This window comes from Sarcophilus harrisii, chromosome 2 (genome assembly GCF_902635505.1).
Source record: "Sarcophilus harrisii chromosome 2, mSarHar1.11, whole genome shotgun sequence".
Taxonomy (NCBI): Eukaryota; Metazoa; Chordata; class Mammalia; order Dasyuromorphia; family Dasyuridae; genus Sarcophilus; species Sarcophilus harrisii.
The window spans coordinates 271067786-271085739 of record NC_045427.1 but is presented as its reverse complement, the minus strand read 5'-3'; the positions used below and the strand labels follow the sequence as shown (position 1 = coordinate 271085739).

Here is a 17954-nt window from a genome sequence, read left to right as displayed (position 1 = left end):
AAAGAAGAGATGGGGAAAAGTAGAAAATTTTAGAAACATTATTAAACCAAATGTAATGACATTTAGTATTTTAGGACTTGTTAAATTTAATTTTTTTCTTTATAGATAAATATATGCTCTTTATCCTTTTTAGTTACTCTTCATACAGACAAGACCAAACTTACAAATCAATTATCAAAAATTCAATTTTAAGTTAACTTTTTGAAAATAAAAACACATTTTCCCATATAAACATTATAACAAAGGCTTCTGAGGTTATTCCATAAACTTTTCTCAAACTTACCAATAATAGTATATTATTAGTTCAATAAAGATAACTAATACACAAACTAATGTTTCTATGGAGAAAATACAGAATTCTAATTTGGGAGGAATAATGATTCTCATGACACTGGGAATGGCTCCCATCAAACAAGTGGTCCAGAAGAAAAGAAAAATAAGGTTAAGAGTCTAGTAAAGGGAAACTTGCATTAAGGGTGGGATGTGGTATGCACTAAGAGCTCCTGGTTAGGTGCTTAAATATCACATTAGTCCAACTCAGCACTTGAGTATTTTCTTCAAAAGCCTGAGCAACTGGCATGCCTATTTCTCTTTCTCTATAGATTTTTGTAAATGTTTAGATTAGTGATCTAGTTAGATTTTATTATGTTGTATGCCAAATTTAACAAGTGAATACTTCTTTTGAACTACTGAAAATACTATAGGGAGAATAAGTAACAGTTTGATTTCATTTCTAGACTGTCAAGACTTAGGATCCAAACTCATTTTTTTCTATATGACTGTCCAACAATTTTTAGCAGTGATTCCATTTATTAGTGCTTCCAAGAATGTGTTTATCTAACATTTAGCTTGTACAAATATTTGATATGACTTCTGGATTCTCTCTTTTGTTTCATTAATCAATCTATGCTTTTCCCAATATTTAACAGTTTTTATAATGATTATTTCATAATATTTTGAGATCTGATAGTAATAGTTTACCTTCATTGGTTTGGTTTATTATAATCGTTCATTATATTACCCAACTTACTTTTTCCATATGAATTTTACTATAAACTATCTATTATATATATTTTCCCATAAATTCATCTAATTATTTTAAATAATCCATTGGAATTTTTATTGGTATTTCATTAAATCTTCAAGTTAATTTAAAAAACTATCATGTTTATTATATTTGCTCAATCCAACCATGAGTGTAGGTAATATGCTATTTATCAAAACCATCTACATTATTTTTGTATAGCTCTCTTTAATGAATGTTTTATCAAAGTTAATGTCCAAAGAATTGGAACCAAGGATGTGTCTATGATTCGGGGAATGGCTGTACAAATTATAGTTTCAGAATATACTATTGTGATATAAGGTATTTATAAAGGGGACATTTAAGTAAAGCCCTAAACAGACTTGTATAAACTGATAAAGAGTGAAATGACCAGGTCCAAGAGACAAATTTGAACCAGAACATCAATGTCATAAAAACAACACTGGAACACTTAATAAATGATCAATTCAATGACTAATCATGATGCCAGAATAATAATGATAAATCAAGCTACCTGTCTTCTGCTCAAGAGGCTATGTGATATAGGGAACTGAGTAAGACATATATTTTTGTATATTGACAAACGTGGCTATCAGTTTTGCTTGTCAGCTCAAAGGTTCTATTTTTCATTTTTACTTCTAGGAGTTGAAGGAAAAGGGAAAGGAAAGAATTGCTGTTGCCTGAAAGAACTAAAATGCTACTTTTAAAATAATCAAAGAAAGATTAGAATCCTTAAAAAAAATTAGCCACACACAAAAAATTTTATACTCAACATATGATATGTATTGTTGTTGAAAATATAGGTATGACATATGTTCCCAAGAAAGAACAAGGACTGAAACTTTTAAAGATAAGAGAAAATTTGTGGAAAAAGACAATAATGGAATGTTTTTCTCAAGAAGTATTCCAGCAAAAGCAAACAAAAATGGAAAGGAAAACAACTTTAGATGATCCAAAATGCCTTATCAAAATACAAGTCTTTCATATGACTTTACAATAGGATTAAATTTGTTTTCTTTGAAAATTTACTTGTACACACAACAACCTCTCTCCTTAATAACCACTTGGTAAATAATTATTTATTTTATAAGCTACAATGCATATCTCATACACAAATCCACATTAAGATAAAGGCTGTTGGGCATGACTGTTATGAAATTATTATCTTAGAGATCGAAAACCCCCAGAAGAATTTTATCACTCCACATACCCAGTCAAACTCATTTCTCTTATAGAGTTGAAGCAGGTATAATTTGACTATTGCTAAATAATAAGACCAATCAATTATATCTTTGATCTTTCCTTGGCACTAAAATTCATTTCATGAATAACTTAACAAGGAGAAAAGAGAATGTTTGCCAAAACATAAAACAAATAAAGTTTATATTTTGGCTTTAAAAAAATGATTGGTTTCCATGCATAATAGCTGATTATTATTTTGAAGTATGTGAGCAAGAAAAAAATGGAAAATTTACTTCTTATTATTTTTATTTGACAAGACTCTACTGAAAAGGATCCACATGCTTTAGACATTTTTGATAGTTCTGATCAGCATTATAGAATAGATCAAACTAAAACCCACCATCAACTCTTTAATGTAATACTGAGGTTTATTTAGATAACACTGAATTTAGGGAAATAAATATTAAGGTCAAATAATCAAAAGAAAATTTACTCTATTAATTTATCCATTATGGAAACCTCACAAAGAAAAAGAGTGGCAGGAGAAAGGAAAGACAACCATGCAGATAACTCATATTCGTATGCAACTGGAAGCTTTTTAAAATGCTTTTTAATAGAATTTATAGTAACCGCCCCCAAAAAATTAATATTGCCTTATCCCAGCGAAGCCAGAAAGACAAGAAATCTACAATATATTATAAAACTAATAAGAATATCACAGTTGCTAAGATAAAAGAAATATAGAAAGTAAGTTATCTAAGTTGTTATATGCATTGACAAAGTAATATTAAAAATTTAGGTATTTTGACTTATACCATTATCACAGTAATAACGCTTTTTAAAATAACCAATATGCAGAGATAATTTGGGATCTTTACAATTCTCACAATCACTAAAGTAGCTATTTCAATTCTTCATAAAATAAACTATGGTTGCCAGTATAATCAATAGAATTGTGTCACAGTCCTGAAAAAAAAAAGTTTATATCTATTCAATATCCAAAATATTATTGAAATGGAGAGAAAAAAGTAGAAATCAATTCCAAGTTTTGATAAAAATACCAATATGGCATTTAAAAAAATCCCATAATTCTCAAAATAGGTACCTACTGACCATTATGTAGTTCTCCTGTGACAGTGCCTTCTCCTTGTGGGCTGCCATCCTGATCTCTCCATTTCCAATCAATTCCTCGTATTACCCGGGCTCCAGGAACCATGTACTTCAAAACTTGGGAACGTACCAGACGTCTCTGTCTCCTTAAATTAGCTTCTGCTTCTTTAGCTGCTTTTCCTATAAAAAAAGATTCCAATACTGTCACAAAAAACCCACATTTGAAACTATTAATTTTTAAATCAACATTAGAAGAAATTACTACATATCATTTCTTTACCAAGCTGATCTTCACACACTCCATTCACAGTGCCATAAAGTTCAAATCCAGATAAGGAGAGGTAGTGTGTCTGGCCACTAGCATTCTTTCCCATTTGTTTGATTCTCACATGCCTCCATCCTTGTTTCTCATCTTTTGGAGGATCAAGAGGCCATGTTGCCGTTGACCTTTTTAAAAGTTGAGAAAACATATTTTAAAATGAACTTCAAAATACTGTTAGTTAATTAATGTTGTAAATCGTCATTAAAAAATAGGATCACCCACAAGTTAAAAGGGCAGAACTGCTCAGTTCATTAAAACTGTATATAATTCCCCTAAGAAATTAATATATAAGATTCCTTACAATAATGGGGTTATTAACCCAGGAAAAAAATAAAGCCCTCAAAATAGATTTGATATGCAAAATGCAAAAATATAATAATTTCTATCAATGTATTTAAACTAACTTCAAAGCAGTGCTTAGAACAGTGTCTAGCATATATTAAGTGCTTAAAAATGTTTGTGACTGATTTGAGTGTTCTGTGTCTTTAATACACAATTTAATATCCTAAAATACAAGTTAAAAGCATATTTTAAATGAATATATTCCAAATTCCCAACACAGTTACTGTTACAAAACGTTTTCCTAAAAATTTCACAGAAAAGTATTATTAAAATACTATATTATAAAGAAACAAAGTTTCCCAATTTGTAAAGCCAATCTTCAACTAACCCTGGTTCATTCAGACTACAATCATCAACATGTGTATACAAAGTAGTCCAGTTCTGTCCATCTTTGGAAACTTGGAAAACCCAATTTCTAAGTGCAGATCTTCCATAACCACGAGCATGTCGTAATGTATATGCTGATGGAATTACCCATAGACCAAGATCTATGGCAAACCAAGCATTCTTATCATCATTGCTATGACAATTAAGCGCTGAACTATCCCGGCTTAGGATGTCTTCTAAGCGACCATAAGGCAGATTTCTTCCTTCTGATGATGTTACCACCACCAAGCCATAGGCTGCTGGATTTACCCACTCATATGCAGTTCTAAACAGATATAAAATAAAATATTAGGAAACTGTTAGTGCTAGTTTTACTGATTTCCTTTATTATTTATTTATGATTAATTAATTAATTAATTTTTTACAATAAAAAGGAGACACAACTATGAGTTAAAATGGAAATGTTACAGGGAGCAATGCTCACAATATTATTCAAACTCATAAATTTTAATGTTTTCATCATCTTTGGATATGACTAATTATTAAATGCATTTGAATATATTTAAAACAATTGTTAAAACCTGGGTGATTCTACCATAACTTTGCTTATCTCCTCTAACTGACAGTTAGACTTGGTATCGCAGAAAGTTACTGATGAATCTTGAAGCTCATCTTCACTTTGCAAAATTCATCTCTCAGTTTTTATATTGTTTGAGAAAAGATGTTTGCATTTGAGGAAAAAATGAGCCCCAAGAGATTAAGGTAACACAAATGGGGTCTTTACAAATATGCACCCACCTACCAACCTCAGAAAAACAAAGGGTCTTTAACTAATAGTGATTTATATGCTTTGTACATAAACTGTGGAAAATGGTTTTTGCATGCAACTCAAATTTGCTCAATGAAAATATGAGAGAAGAGAAAAAAAACATTGTTTTATAAAAAATTTACTATATTTATATGGCCACACAAAAAATGAGTGTGGCCAACAATATAAATTATGGCATTTGACTTAAGACCAAAAGTAAATCCTAAAGATCTTTTTTCAGACTATTTCTCCTCAGAGAGATTTTCTTAGATTATTTCCTAATTTCATAAGACTCCATGATAAATATGACTGACCAGAAAACTTTTCTTGTTCAACAATGTCCAGAAAATCAACAAAGTGTTAAAAAGGGGGAAAAAAAGTATCCCATTTATCTAGATATAGATGTAGACAAACAGAAGTTAAATTGATCAAAAATCATTAAGCAATGTACAATAACGCTATATGTAAGAAATTTTATCAAGCACCAGAGAAACAAAAACAAAGAAAGATAGTCCCTAAATTAAAAGAGCTTATATTCTACTGTAATTATCATATAGGTAATAAGGAACTAGATTGTTTTGACAGCTTTGAAGATACATTACACAGAGGTGAAGCTAAAGACAGGAAATTTTTGGGTAAAGATTTCATTTATGACCTTTTCCATTGTTTTGGATGATTCCCTTATTTGAGATCTTCAAATATGATTTTAAATTGGCCAATTCTCTGAGAGCTTTTTAAAACTATTACCTTATTTTCCCACCTAGTATAGATTATTTTATGTTTTAAATCAGGACCCAGAGTCCTTTTCAATTTTAAGTTAATAGTTCTAATTTACACAATAGATTTGGACAGGAGCAATAAGGTCTAAATGTGGTAGATCAATTATTATTGCCAATAACGTTAGGAAGGCTATGATGTTTAGAATAGGTGTCACATGTATACAATGAACTGGACTCATAAATGACTTAAACAGGGAACTCTTACTGAATTATACTTGGAAAACTGCATCTATTTTCAATAATATAGAAGTGGTAGCAGATAAAGAATCATTTTCTCTCTTTAAGATTTCAATTTTAATCTACACACACACACCTGAATAATTTGACAAGTAGATTTTACACCAAACTCTCTACAGGCTCATTTTCCACTCAAATGAGTATCTCAAACAATGTTGATTATAAAAGGTGTGAATACATACAACATAAAAACAAAATGAAGGTCTCTTGTCTATACAACCAAGAGCAAGAAGTAATCTATAGTATTAATATAGGTTGTCAATCAGAGAACATCAACAAATGTAAAGTTACAAGAACATGAATCAGGTAGTCTCTTTACACTCTCTTGCTGACTTCATTCAATCAAATCATCAGGGAATTTAACTATCATCTCTATGGAGATGACTCCCAGTACAATATAGCTAGTCCTATAATTAAATGTTATTTGGACATTACAAACTTGTATCCCAGATATATTTAAATTTAACATATCCAAAGCAACTAATTATCTTTCTCCACAAACTTCCCCCCCTTCTAAACTTATCAGTTTCTGTAAAAGGTCCCATTTTTTCCCCTAATTTCTCAAGTGTATATGCTTGGCATTACTCTGAATTCCCCATGTTCCCTCATTCCACAATATTGTCACATCTTCCTTCAGAGCATCTTCTAAATCCAAGTCATTCTACTTACAAAGTTACCACCTTAGTTCAGTCTTTCATCACCCCTTGGTTAACAAAGTCACTTAAGAAATAAAAAATTCAAATGTTTTGAATGATATACAATTCTCTGTGAAAATGTAGGCTCTTGGAGTTTTTCTCTTCCTTTTAGACATAGCTCAAGCACTCTAATTTTCATAATGCCTTTCTTGATATCCTCTGCCCAACTGCTAGTGTCCGTCCTCCTAAACGACCTTGTATCTAATGACTTTGTATATATTTATATTTTTTCATTTCTATTTGTACTACATAAAATCACATATATATTTGTCTCCTGGAGTAGGAAAAAAACTCCTTGCCAGTGGAATTGTTTCATTCTTTGTAGCCATGTATTTACCACACAGCACAGTGCATGGTAAATAGGAACTTAATAAATACCTGCAGAATGATAGACAAACACTAAATACTATTAGTTTGTTGCCAATGACTATTTATGTTCAAGTTATTATACCAAAGGCAGAAAAGAGCTGTATGATCATGTATGTTAATTGGCATAACAAAATAGGTTTATTTTGTGAAAGGAAAGAAAAACACATGGATAGGTTTTGATTCTAAAATTCAAATGTTTAAATAGCAAAAAATGGTACTACAGTTTTCCCTAGGAAAGAGTACTTAAAAAGAAACTGTGGAAAAACATGTATAAGAGCAGTAATGAGATTTGAGTGATTTTGATATGCATAGATATTGGCAGGAGAAGGTATACTGTTGTGAAATCATGGAGCTTTCAAAATAAGATTACAATTAGCATACATTAAAAGACAGTTTGCTTACTTAGCATTTGTCCCAATCCAGTAAATGATTCCATTTTCATCAAAATCATGCTGGTGCCGGAAGACAAAATTTTGCCCTTCTCGTAGTTTTCGAACAAAAACAAAAGATGACCTATCAAAATCATACCACTGCTTTGCTACCTGAAAACAAGAAACGTAGATGATATCAATCCAAATAATTCCATTATCTTCAACTAGACAAAAAAATAAATAAATTAAGCTCACCATTTTCAAGAGATACTGCTCTAAAGATTCAACTGTTGCCAGGGGTTCCATTTTCAACATTCTTCCAGTTCGATCTATTAATGATGTTTCCCCAGATGCACGTTCCAAACGAAATCGTAATCTTCTTGTCAATATCTTTTTAAAACAAGTACAGAAAAAATAGTTCAGAAAATGCCTTGCTAGTCTAGAATTATGAAATATAACTAATCATTTTACTCTAGTTTTTGAAAACCACATCAACAGTAAAAGTGAAGCATTTTTATTAATTCTCAAAACAAGATAAATGTAAAATTAACAGGTACTATCAAGAAAACCACAGTTCATATGCAAACTATTAATTGCTTGGAATTCTCACATAATTTCAATAGAGTAACTTTTTTGGGGGGGAGGAGGGGCTTAGGTAATCGGGGTTAAGTGACTTGCCCAGGATCACACAGCCAGGAAGTATTAAGTGACTGAGACCAAATTTGAACTCGGGTCCTCCTGACTTCAGGGTTGGTGCTCTATCCACTGCACCACCTAGCTGCCCTGAAAGTAAATTTCTAACAAGTATCACAGTATCATAAAAAGATTGCTGAAGGGAAAAAATTATCTCTAAAATCCAAAACCTTGAATCTAAAACTGTATTTTTTTTTGTGTGTAACAAAAAATATTCCTTTGTAAATTTATTAAAGAAATAAAAGTTGAAAGTACTAATACAGCAATTTACAAAAAGGATATGAGCCTGAAATAATTTAAAATCTTAAAAGTTTGACAAAATCAAGAATGTCAATTAAAAGAAAAACAAACCTTTAAGCAAAAGGATAGGCAGCTTAGCTATAAACATTCACCATTTTTAATAGCTTATGTAGTCTATGATTACCTGGAGATTATATGTAGATCCTGGAGTATCATACAAATGAAGAGGTAGACGTTCAATAGATTCTAGCACTGCTATTAATTTACGAATTAATGCAACTGCTGGACGGCTATGAAGATAAAAGCAAATGTTAAAAGAGTATAATAATTTCAAAATATTGTTTGAATAAAGGATAAAAAAAACAGAATTATATTAAAATACTTCTCTAATAGCTATTGTCCAATTGGATAAAATAATAGAAACTGAACCAAATGAGGGAATTTATTAAGGAAATGTTAAAACCCAAAGATTCAGGTTTCTTACTTGTCTACTAAATAAAGACCTTGCAGTCATGCTGCTTTCTCTGCATGATGAAATCATATTTTATTTTTCGCAAATTTCTAAGGAATCACAGGCATCTATGCATAGTTCAACTTTATTTCTCATAGATCTAAATAAGCTTTAATAATTTGTAGATTTGTGCTGTCAAAGAAAATCCTTCTCTGCCATTTGTTTCCATTGCATAAGTAATGTGTAACTCAAAACTGGTTTTGATTTTCAAATAACAGATGAAGAAAAATACACATATACTTTCTTTAATTCAATTATTAAACCATTACTACAAGACAAATTTGGTATAGAGAAATATTTTAAAGTATGTAAAGAATATTAAATGTATTATATCCCAAGATGGTTATGTTGCTCTAGATAAAACTATTCCCTTTTTTGCATAAAGAAATTGAAGTTCACAGCAATTAAGAGACTTGTCCTGATCATGTAGAAAGTCCATTTCAGAAATAGGACATGAACTCCCCAATTATAGTCAACAAAAGTTCTTTCTACAATATCGGGAGTTTTTTTTTTTTTTAAAACACAAACATAAAGAACAAGGTACTTAAATTTATTCATTAAGGGCAAGCAACATACAAGGAACTATTTAAGCAACTACATTATTCTGTGTAAGTAATTAAATGAAAAAGTGGTTTTTACCTTTCATCATCTTCATTTTCACTGAAGGCCGTCTTAAAAACATTGATCCTCTCTACTAGCTGACTACAATCTTGTTTCACCTCTAAATCCATGCTCTAAAAGAAAAACAATCTTATATAATAAACTATAGACAGTATTCTTTTTTCATTGGGGTCATGAAAATAAAATACACAGAATATATTTATGAGACAAATATATTTCTATTATCTAAAGGTCTTTTATGAAATTCCTTATAAGGCAGTTCTTCTAACTAAATTACATTAGTAAAATGATAACTACATAAGAAAGTATAAAGAAACTAAGGGTTGATTAAATTTTAGAGAAATTCAAAACAATGATCAACAGGGCTATATATCATGTTTATTAGAGACAAAAATGATTAATTTTCTTTATGGAAAGTCATAAGCTAGTTTTGAGGGACATGGAAAACCATCAGCAATTATCTTATTTATCTTTATCACTATGTGAAGTGAACCAATAAATTAGATAAAACTCTAGACTAAAATATTATTCCAATTATTAGGAAAAGGAAAAAAATTAGATTCATTAGAGCTGAAAAACAAAAAAGAGGTCAATAAATTTATTACTCAATTTTTATTTTATTGAACTTTTTAAAATCAGGTATTACATAGTTTATAATAAATACTTTTAATATTTTAGTTTCTGAGGATAACTTGGCAAAATAAATTCTTTACTATAGAGAATGAGAATTTTAAATACTGATGTATAAATAGTGACTCATTATTATTATTATAACTAATAATAATAGATAGTGATGTCATTTACTATGGCAAAGCTTCTTAAACTGTAGGTACTGAAATGGGTCTGTATAACTGAATGGGGGAATCATGAAAATTTTGGCAACAGTAAAAGTATCAAATACCCTGTCAAGAGTTAATTCTTTATATGAAAATAAATAAGCACATTCATCTTATTAGTATGCAAGTTTTTCATCTTTAAAATGAATTATGATTTATTAATAGTAAATATTTAAATTGCACATCTATTTTATATACTATGTATCTAGCATCATGTAAGATTTCTCAGGCAAAAAGGGGTTACAAGTAGCAAAAATTTTATAAGTCCTGTATTTCTTATATTCAAGAACAGACTTACATTATTCAAAACTGTAAGAAGTGCTTGCACCAAACCACTACTGCACATTTCATATGGTGAGATAGTGTTTTCATCCTTCAAGAGTACAATTAAGTTTTCCAAAGCTGTCTTCATTAAATCTCTCCAAGTATTCTCACTCTCAATGCACTAAAGGAAAAAACATAGTAAAGAAATAAATAAGTAAAGGCCAAAGTTCCTATTTTAATTCAAAAGTTATTAGCCCTACTAACAAATGAATTTCTATATTACATGCAAATTATGTTTATATACTGAATACAAAAATGGGGGGAAATTCCACTTCAGCTTAATAAAGTTTGTTGTTTTGACATGAAAATCTAAACATATTAAACTAATAATGAACCTGTAAAATGATTTCTTTTTTAAATCTTTGGATTTAGAGGCAGCTAGGTGGACAGTAGATAGAGCACCAGTCCTGAAGTCAGGAAGACCTTGGGCAAGTCACTTAAACCCAATTGCCTCAGCAAAAAAAAAAAAAAAAAAAAAGAAATTATAAGAAATGAAAGATTCAGAGAAAAAAGGAGAAAACTTCAACAAAAACTCCCCAAGACTAATAAAAAATCATGCACTTTCAAAGTTGATGCTAAGAGATATAGAATGAGAAAATTTCAGAGACTGTCAATTTAAGGATTTGTATGGCTTAAATAGTTAAGGCAGAGATTTTCATTTGGAAAAAAGGTGCGAGGGGAAAGAAAGTTTGGGGAGACAGGGTTGGTGAGATAGTGATAAGAGATAACAAAAGAAAAGTGCCAATAAAATATTTTGGAAAAAAAACACAACGAAAAAAAGCATATTGAGAAGGGAACAAAAACAAAGAACACTGTTAAAATACTAAATGTGATAATATTTTAGGGGGAAAAAAATCTCAAACTTTATCTAATGAATGGAAGACCTTTAAGTATCATAAGCAGTCCTTTTTCCTGTTCTTCATCTGGGATTACTCATTTTTTGATTTGTCAAGTTCATGAGGAAAAAAAGTAAAGTTTTTGTTAAAATTTATTAGTTGTTAAAACTCACTTGTCTGTTTGTATGAAGTTCCCAAGATGATTCTAATTGGGTTGCTATGTTTCTAAGTGTTACTACTACTCCTCGAGGCATGCTTTCAACAGCTTTAAAGTGATCATCATACAAATCTCTGGCCATAGTTCGTACCTACACACACACACACACACACACACACACACACACACACACCAAAAAAAAAAAAAAATTAATAACAATAAATTTTTTTCAACACATTTAACAAATTTCCCTTATCATTTTTTTACTCTTCATAAAATATTAGAGCTTTAACAGTCATGGAAAACTTGGTTTTTCCTATCAACTTAAAAAAAAGATCCATTACTTTTACTTGTGCATGTAAAATTTCTGACATAATTATGAGTATTGGTTGCCTAACAATATATTACTAAGCAAAATTACTACTGGAGGAAATATTTTTAGTTACTAAGATTCTATGTTCTTCTGGAAACAAAACAGAAGCTTATCAATTGATGAAGAGCAAAAACAACAAACAAACAAAAGTATGATACACAAATGTAATAGAATATTACTACAAAGGATATATAGACTCCAGAGGGCCCAAATGATAAATGGTTAGATGATATGAACAGAAAATTTTCAGATGAAATTAAAACCATCTATAGTCATATGAAAAAAATGCTCTAAATTACTGTTAATTAGAGAAATGCATCATACCTATGAGATTACCTATAAGATGACAGGAAAAGATAATGATAAATATTGGAGGGAAGTGGGAAAACTGGACACTAATGCAGTATTAGTGGAGTTGTGAACTATCCAACCATTCTGGAGAGCAATTTGGAACTATACCCAAAGGGATATTAACCCAAAGGGTATGCACTTTGATCCAGCAGTGCCACTACTGGGTCTGTAACCCAAAGAAATTATAAAAGAAGGAAAAGGACCCACATGAGCAAAAATGTTTGTAGCAGTTCTTTCTGTAGTGACAAAGAATTGGAATATGAGTAGTAGATGTCCATCAATTAAGGAATGGCTGAATTAAGTTATAGTATATAAAAGTAACAGAATATTACGGTTCCATAAAAAATTATGAGTTGATTTTAGAAAACCCTGGAAAGATGAAGTGATGCTGAATGAAGTAAGCAAGCAGAACCAAGAAAACATATACAGCAACAGCAGCACTGTACGATAATCAACTATGACAGACTTGGTTCATCTCAGTGGTTTAGTGATCCAAGGCAATGCCAATAAATTTTGGATGGAAAATGCCATTCACATCCAGAAAGAGAATTATGGAGACTAAATATAGATCACCACATACTATTTTAACCTCCCTCCACCCCATGATTTTTCCCTTTTGTCCTGATATTTTGCTCCCAACAAGATTCATATGCAAATATATAAAAAATAATGAAAATGTATGATTTTTAAAAGTGTTCATGTGTACCTGGGGAAGATAAAAATAATAAAATAAAAAGAAGAGTACAGGAAAAATTAGAAAAACTTATATGAACTGATGTAAGATGAAACAAATACAATCCAGCAAGCAAAACATTGATCCAATAACAACAACAATGAAAACAGCAAGTTGGCCACCAACAACAAAATGAAAAATGAATGTTAAGAACATATAATGGCCTAGCTCAATTTCAAAGAACGAATATGAGAATGCATCTCCCTCCCTTCTAAACAAAGGTGGAAGGATAAGGATATTGAATAATACACAGACTATCAGGCTTAGATGATGTACTCAATTTTCATTAATTTTTTTTCTTATTTTATGTTTTCTACAATAGATGGCTCTAATAAAGTGATGAAAGAAATAAGGTGATATAAACAATTATCAATAAAAACTTAAAACTTTTTTTGAAGTTCCAATCATCTTATTTTTCATGGGATTTAGCCTTAGTTTATATCTTATTAATCTATATAACTTCTACATATTTTAAACTTTTAGGATGTGATTTTCTTCTCAAACTGAATAATGACTATTTGTAGGAGAAAATAAAAAGAATTATTAGCTCAATAAAAATAGCACAGATTCCAAAGCAAACTTAAGGTATCATATATTTTCTAAGAATTATCCTGTAATAAAAATTTCTACAAATGAAAACCATGATTTGAAGTTCATGGAACCATGGAGAACCAATATTGCGTATTTTAGTTACAATTGAAAATAATCTACACAAGAGTGGTAATGTTAAAAGGAAAAAAATTATCCCTTTTCGTCTCCCAACTATCACTTAATACCTTTTATTATTATTTTTTTAACAATCTTTCTACATATCAGCAAAAAACTGTGAAAGATACAGTAAGGTACACAATAAAGAATATCTTATCATAAATATAGAATAAAAAAGAATTAAAACAAATTATCAAAGTGCTATGATACTATTTAAACATTTACCTCAACGGGACATCATTTTCACAAAACAGTGGCTACTTAATAATGAAACTCTTAATGTGTTTCTGTGCATGCAATGGAATGCACACAAATACAAAGACACATTTAATTTAGCTATCATTTTAAGTCCTAGAGAAATGCTATAAATGTTAAAATATGTTAAAAATATGCTATAAAAAAGTTCCCTGTGGAATATGGCCACCTATATTAAAGAGATATTATTTTCAAAAAGATTTGTCACATTCCAAAATAGAAGAAATTTTAGTCATGATAGTCTACCCTTAACACTTGTTTAATGTAATCAAAATTATCCATTTTGCACTTCATAATGTTCTCTAGTTCTTCTTTGACCATAAATTCCTCTTTTCTCCACAGATCTGAGTGTTAGACTATTCCTTGTTCTCCAAATACGCTTATAATGTCATCCTTTATGTCTAACCCACGAACCCATTTCAACCTTATCCTGGATTGGGGTATTAGATATTATTGGTCAATGCCTGGTTTCTGACATACTGTTTTCCAGTTTTCCCAGAAATTTTTGTCAAATAGTGAATTCTTATCCAGAAGCTTAAGTTTTTAGGTTTATCAAATACTAAATTACTATAGTAATCTGTGTCTTATGAACTTCATCTATCCTACTGATTCACTACTCTATTTCTTAGCCAATACCAAATGATTTTGATGACCGTGACTTTATAATATAGTTTTACATATAGTACAGCTGGACTACTTTTCTTTGCACATCTTTTTCATTAATTCCCTCGAAATTCCTCCCAAATGAATTTTGGGCAGAATTGTCATTTTATTATAAATAACATATATTGTATTATATTAGCCTGCCCACAAGTAATTGATATTTTTCCAATTATTTAGATCTAACTATTTGTGTGAAAAATGTTTTGTAATTGTGTCCAAATAGTTCCTGGCTTTGTCTTGGCAAATAGACTTGCATATATATTATATTGTCTACAGTTAATTTAAAAGGGGTTTCTCTTTTTATCTCTTGTTGCTAGGCTTTGTTAGTAACATATAGAAATGCTAATGATTTATGTGGATTTATTTTATATCCTATAACTTTGCTAAAGTTGCTAATTGCTTCTAGTAGCTTTTGGCTGATTCTCTAGAATTCTCTAAATATACTGCCATATCACCTGCAAAGGGTGCTACTTTTGTTTCCTCATTACCTACTCTAATTCCTTCAATCTTTTTCTTTTGTTATTGCTAAAACTAACATTTCTAGTACATTATTAAATAATAGTGGTGATAACGGGCAACCTTGTTTTATCACTGATCCTACTGGAAATGCTTCTAGCTTATTTCATTATATATAATGCTTGCTGATGGTTTTAGATCGATGCTACTTTTTTCCCCCTGAGGCAACTGGGGTTAAGTGACTTGTCCAGGGTCACACACACCTAGGAAGTGTTAAGTGTCTGAGACCAAATTTGAACTCGGGTCCTCCTTGACTTCAGGGCTGGTGCTCTATCCACTGCACCACCTAGCTACCCCTGCTACTTATCTTTTTAAGGAAAACCTCATTTACTGCTATGCTCTCTCGTGTTTTTAATAGAAATGAGTGTTTCTATCAAAGCCTTTTCCTGCATTTATTCAGATAATCATATGATTTCTGTTAACTTGGTTATTAATATGGTCAATTTTGCTGATAATCTTCCTCATACTGAACTAGCCTTGCATTTCTGGTACAAATCCCACTTGGTCATAGTTTATTATTACTCATAATACTTTTAAGAACTATGATGATATAAAACAAACACAGAGGTCAAATATTTTTACAAATCTAAATGCCTTTCCTGCTCATTTCTATCATGCAGAAATTATAGGATCACAATCACACTAGGGATAAGAAATATCAATTTCTGTTAAAAAAAAAATTATGTCAATTAAGTTATCATCATCAGTGGTAAAACTTAGATCTCTTAAGATCTCTCCCTCCAAAAAAAAACTCTCTAAATTTTAGATCTAAACTATTTGCTGTATTGCAAGTTTTTATCACCATTATTAATATGTTATTTAGACAAGAATATTTAAAGCTAAGAGATTTAGTTAGAAGACAGTTAAATGAAAATAGTAAATATAAAAAGGAAAAAATAGCAAAAATTATATTATAAAACTTACTTTACTCAAACCTTCGTAATAAGGAATTTAAAACTTTATTGGGAGTAATTTTGATACAAAGAGAAAAACAATTTCTTGAAAAATACCTTTTGCTTTGTTTTCTCTAACTTAGATTTCAATTTTCTTCCTCTTTTGCCAGTCCAGCCAGTGACAAATTCTGACCCTACAAAAAAGATACAATATCATCATACAGAATATAGGTATTACATGAATTCTTACTTGTCAAAATTTTAATACAAACATACTTACCCAAAGAGGTTTCAGCTGTAAATGAATGTTTTGTTCCTCTATTAGATTCAAAGACAAAACCAGGTAGGTCTTCTTTCAATATTGTAGCCTGTTGACCATCTGAATTATGAATAGCAATTTCTCCTTCTTTTAAACATGTAAGTGACCAATTTCCTACAGTAAGTTTAGTGGGTCCTGGAACTGAAAGTATCGGTTGACTTGAAGTGGATGGTTTTACTTGGCTTCGAGCTCTTTGCAACTTCTCTAAGAACTCACTTCTGCTTTCTATAAAGAAAAAAAAAGTGGTTACTTTTAATGCTTTTGTCTTTTTAAAGCTTTGTCTTTCTTTACAAGATATTTCCATAATAACAGAGTAATTCCTTTTTCATATGAATGTTTTCAATGCCAGAATTGTCCAAAAAAAAAATCTGTATGATGAAATTATATAATTATATGAAATCAATTTGAAAAGTGCCTCTCAAATAAGACAATGGAGCTCCAGACTATTGTGAGGACCCAAGAGAGAATTGTCCTTTAGATAAATGCACCTGAGAAGCCATTTTGGAATGCAAAACAATGACTGAAGTAATGATGATTATGCATAAAACTATTTTCATTTTTTCAAAGATTAAAAAAAAATCGAATAACTGTTTATAGAGTATGGGAAGATTACATAAGCATGGTTGGAATCATACATTTCATGTCATTAATTAGTAACCAACTATTGTTTATGAGGAAAAATTAGAAACCACAGAAGCAGCTTCAACAAAAAAAGGTATGGAAAGGAAAAAAGAGGAAGAAGCTGAAAAAGGGAGTCCCAGACCAGTCACAAAAAATTGTAAGAAAAACTGCTTATGGGGGACAGAATAACCTAAAATGTCAGGCTAAGTAAGTCAGGTTAAGCAAGTAAGCTTTGAGGGCTACCTCAAAGTTGGACAGGATGCTGAAAGCATCCTGATGAATCCTTCTAATGTGGCTAACTGGGCTCAGCATTCTATCTAGCATATCATCTAGAGAGGGGTGATTGGGTTGCCCTCTGATGCACTCACTGGTATGAGAGGAAGAAACAGAAAAGAAAAGATCATCTTTGTTGAGAACTGACTGGTCAAACTGGAATCAATATTATTTGAAAGGGAAAGGAATGGGAGTGGGAGAGGAGCAAAAGAGACAAAGTTAGAGTAGACAAGCAACATAGATATTGTCTTAAAAAGACAAACTATTGTCTTAAAATAACCCATCCACAGAGATTTAGAAAGCACACCAGACCAAATCTAAAGAGGAAATCCAAGGAAAAAAAATAAGTGAGTCATTTTTTCAGACCAAATAGGTCTAAGACAGAAAGATATGCAGATAAAAGGGACAGGTCATGCAAAGACTGAAAATAGACAAAGACTATGA

At 30.6% G+C, this 17954-nt stretch overlaps 1 protein-coding gene across 5 annotated transcripts in view; it reads right to left on the bottom strand.

Moving 5' to 3' along the window:
* Positions 1–17954, bottom strand: part of HECTD1 (HECT domain E3 ubiquitin protein ligase 1) — an 89450-nt gene that overhangs the window by 24445 nt on the left and 47051 nt on the right. For all 5 annotated transcript variants that reach the window (XM_031952261.1, XM_031952263.1, XM_031952264.1 and 2 more), the window contains exons 14-24: positions 16578–16841; positions 16415–16491; positions 11822–11956; positions 10787–10933; positions 9671–9765; positions 8705–8810; positions 7843–7977; positions 7619–7758; positions 4330–4653; positions 3618–3784; positions 3341–3517 (exon numbers count right to left, since the gene is read on the bottom strand). In XM_031952261.1, the coding sequence (XP_031808121.1) occupies positions 3341–3517; positions 3618–3784; positions 4330–4653; positions 7619–7758; positions 7843–7977; positions 8705–8810; positions 9671–9765; positions 10787–10933; positions 11822–11956; positions 16415–16491; positions 16578–16841 (1767 nt within the window). The remainder of the gene's footprint in view (positions 1–3340; positions 3518–3617; positions 3785–4329; positions 4654–7618; positions 7759–7842; positions 7978–8704; positions 8811–9670; positions 9766–10786; positions 10934–11821; positions 11957–16414; positions 16492–16577; positions 16842–17954) is intronic.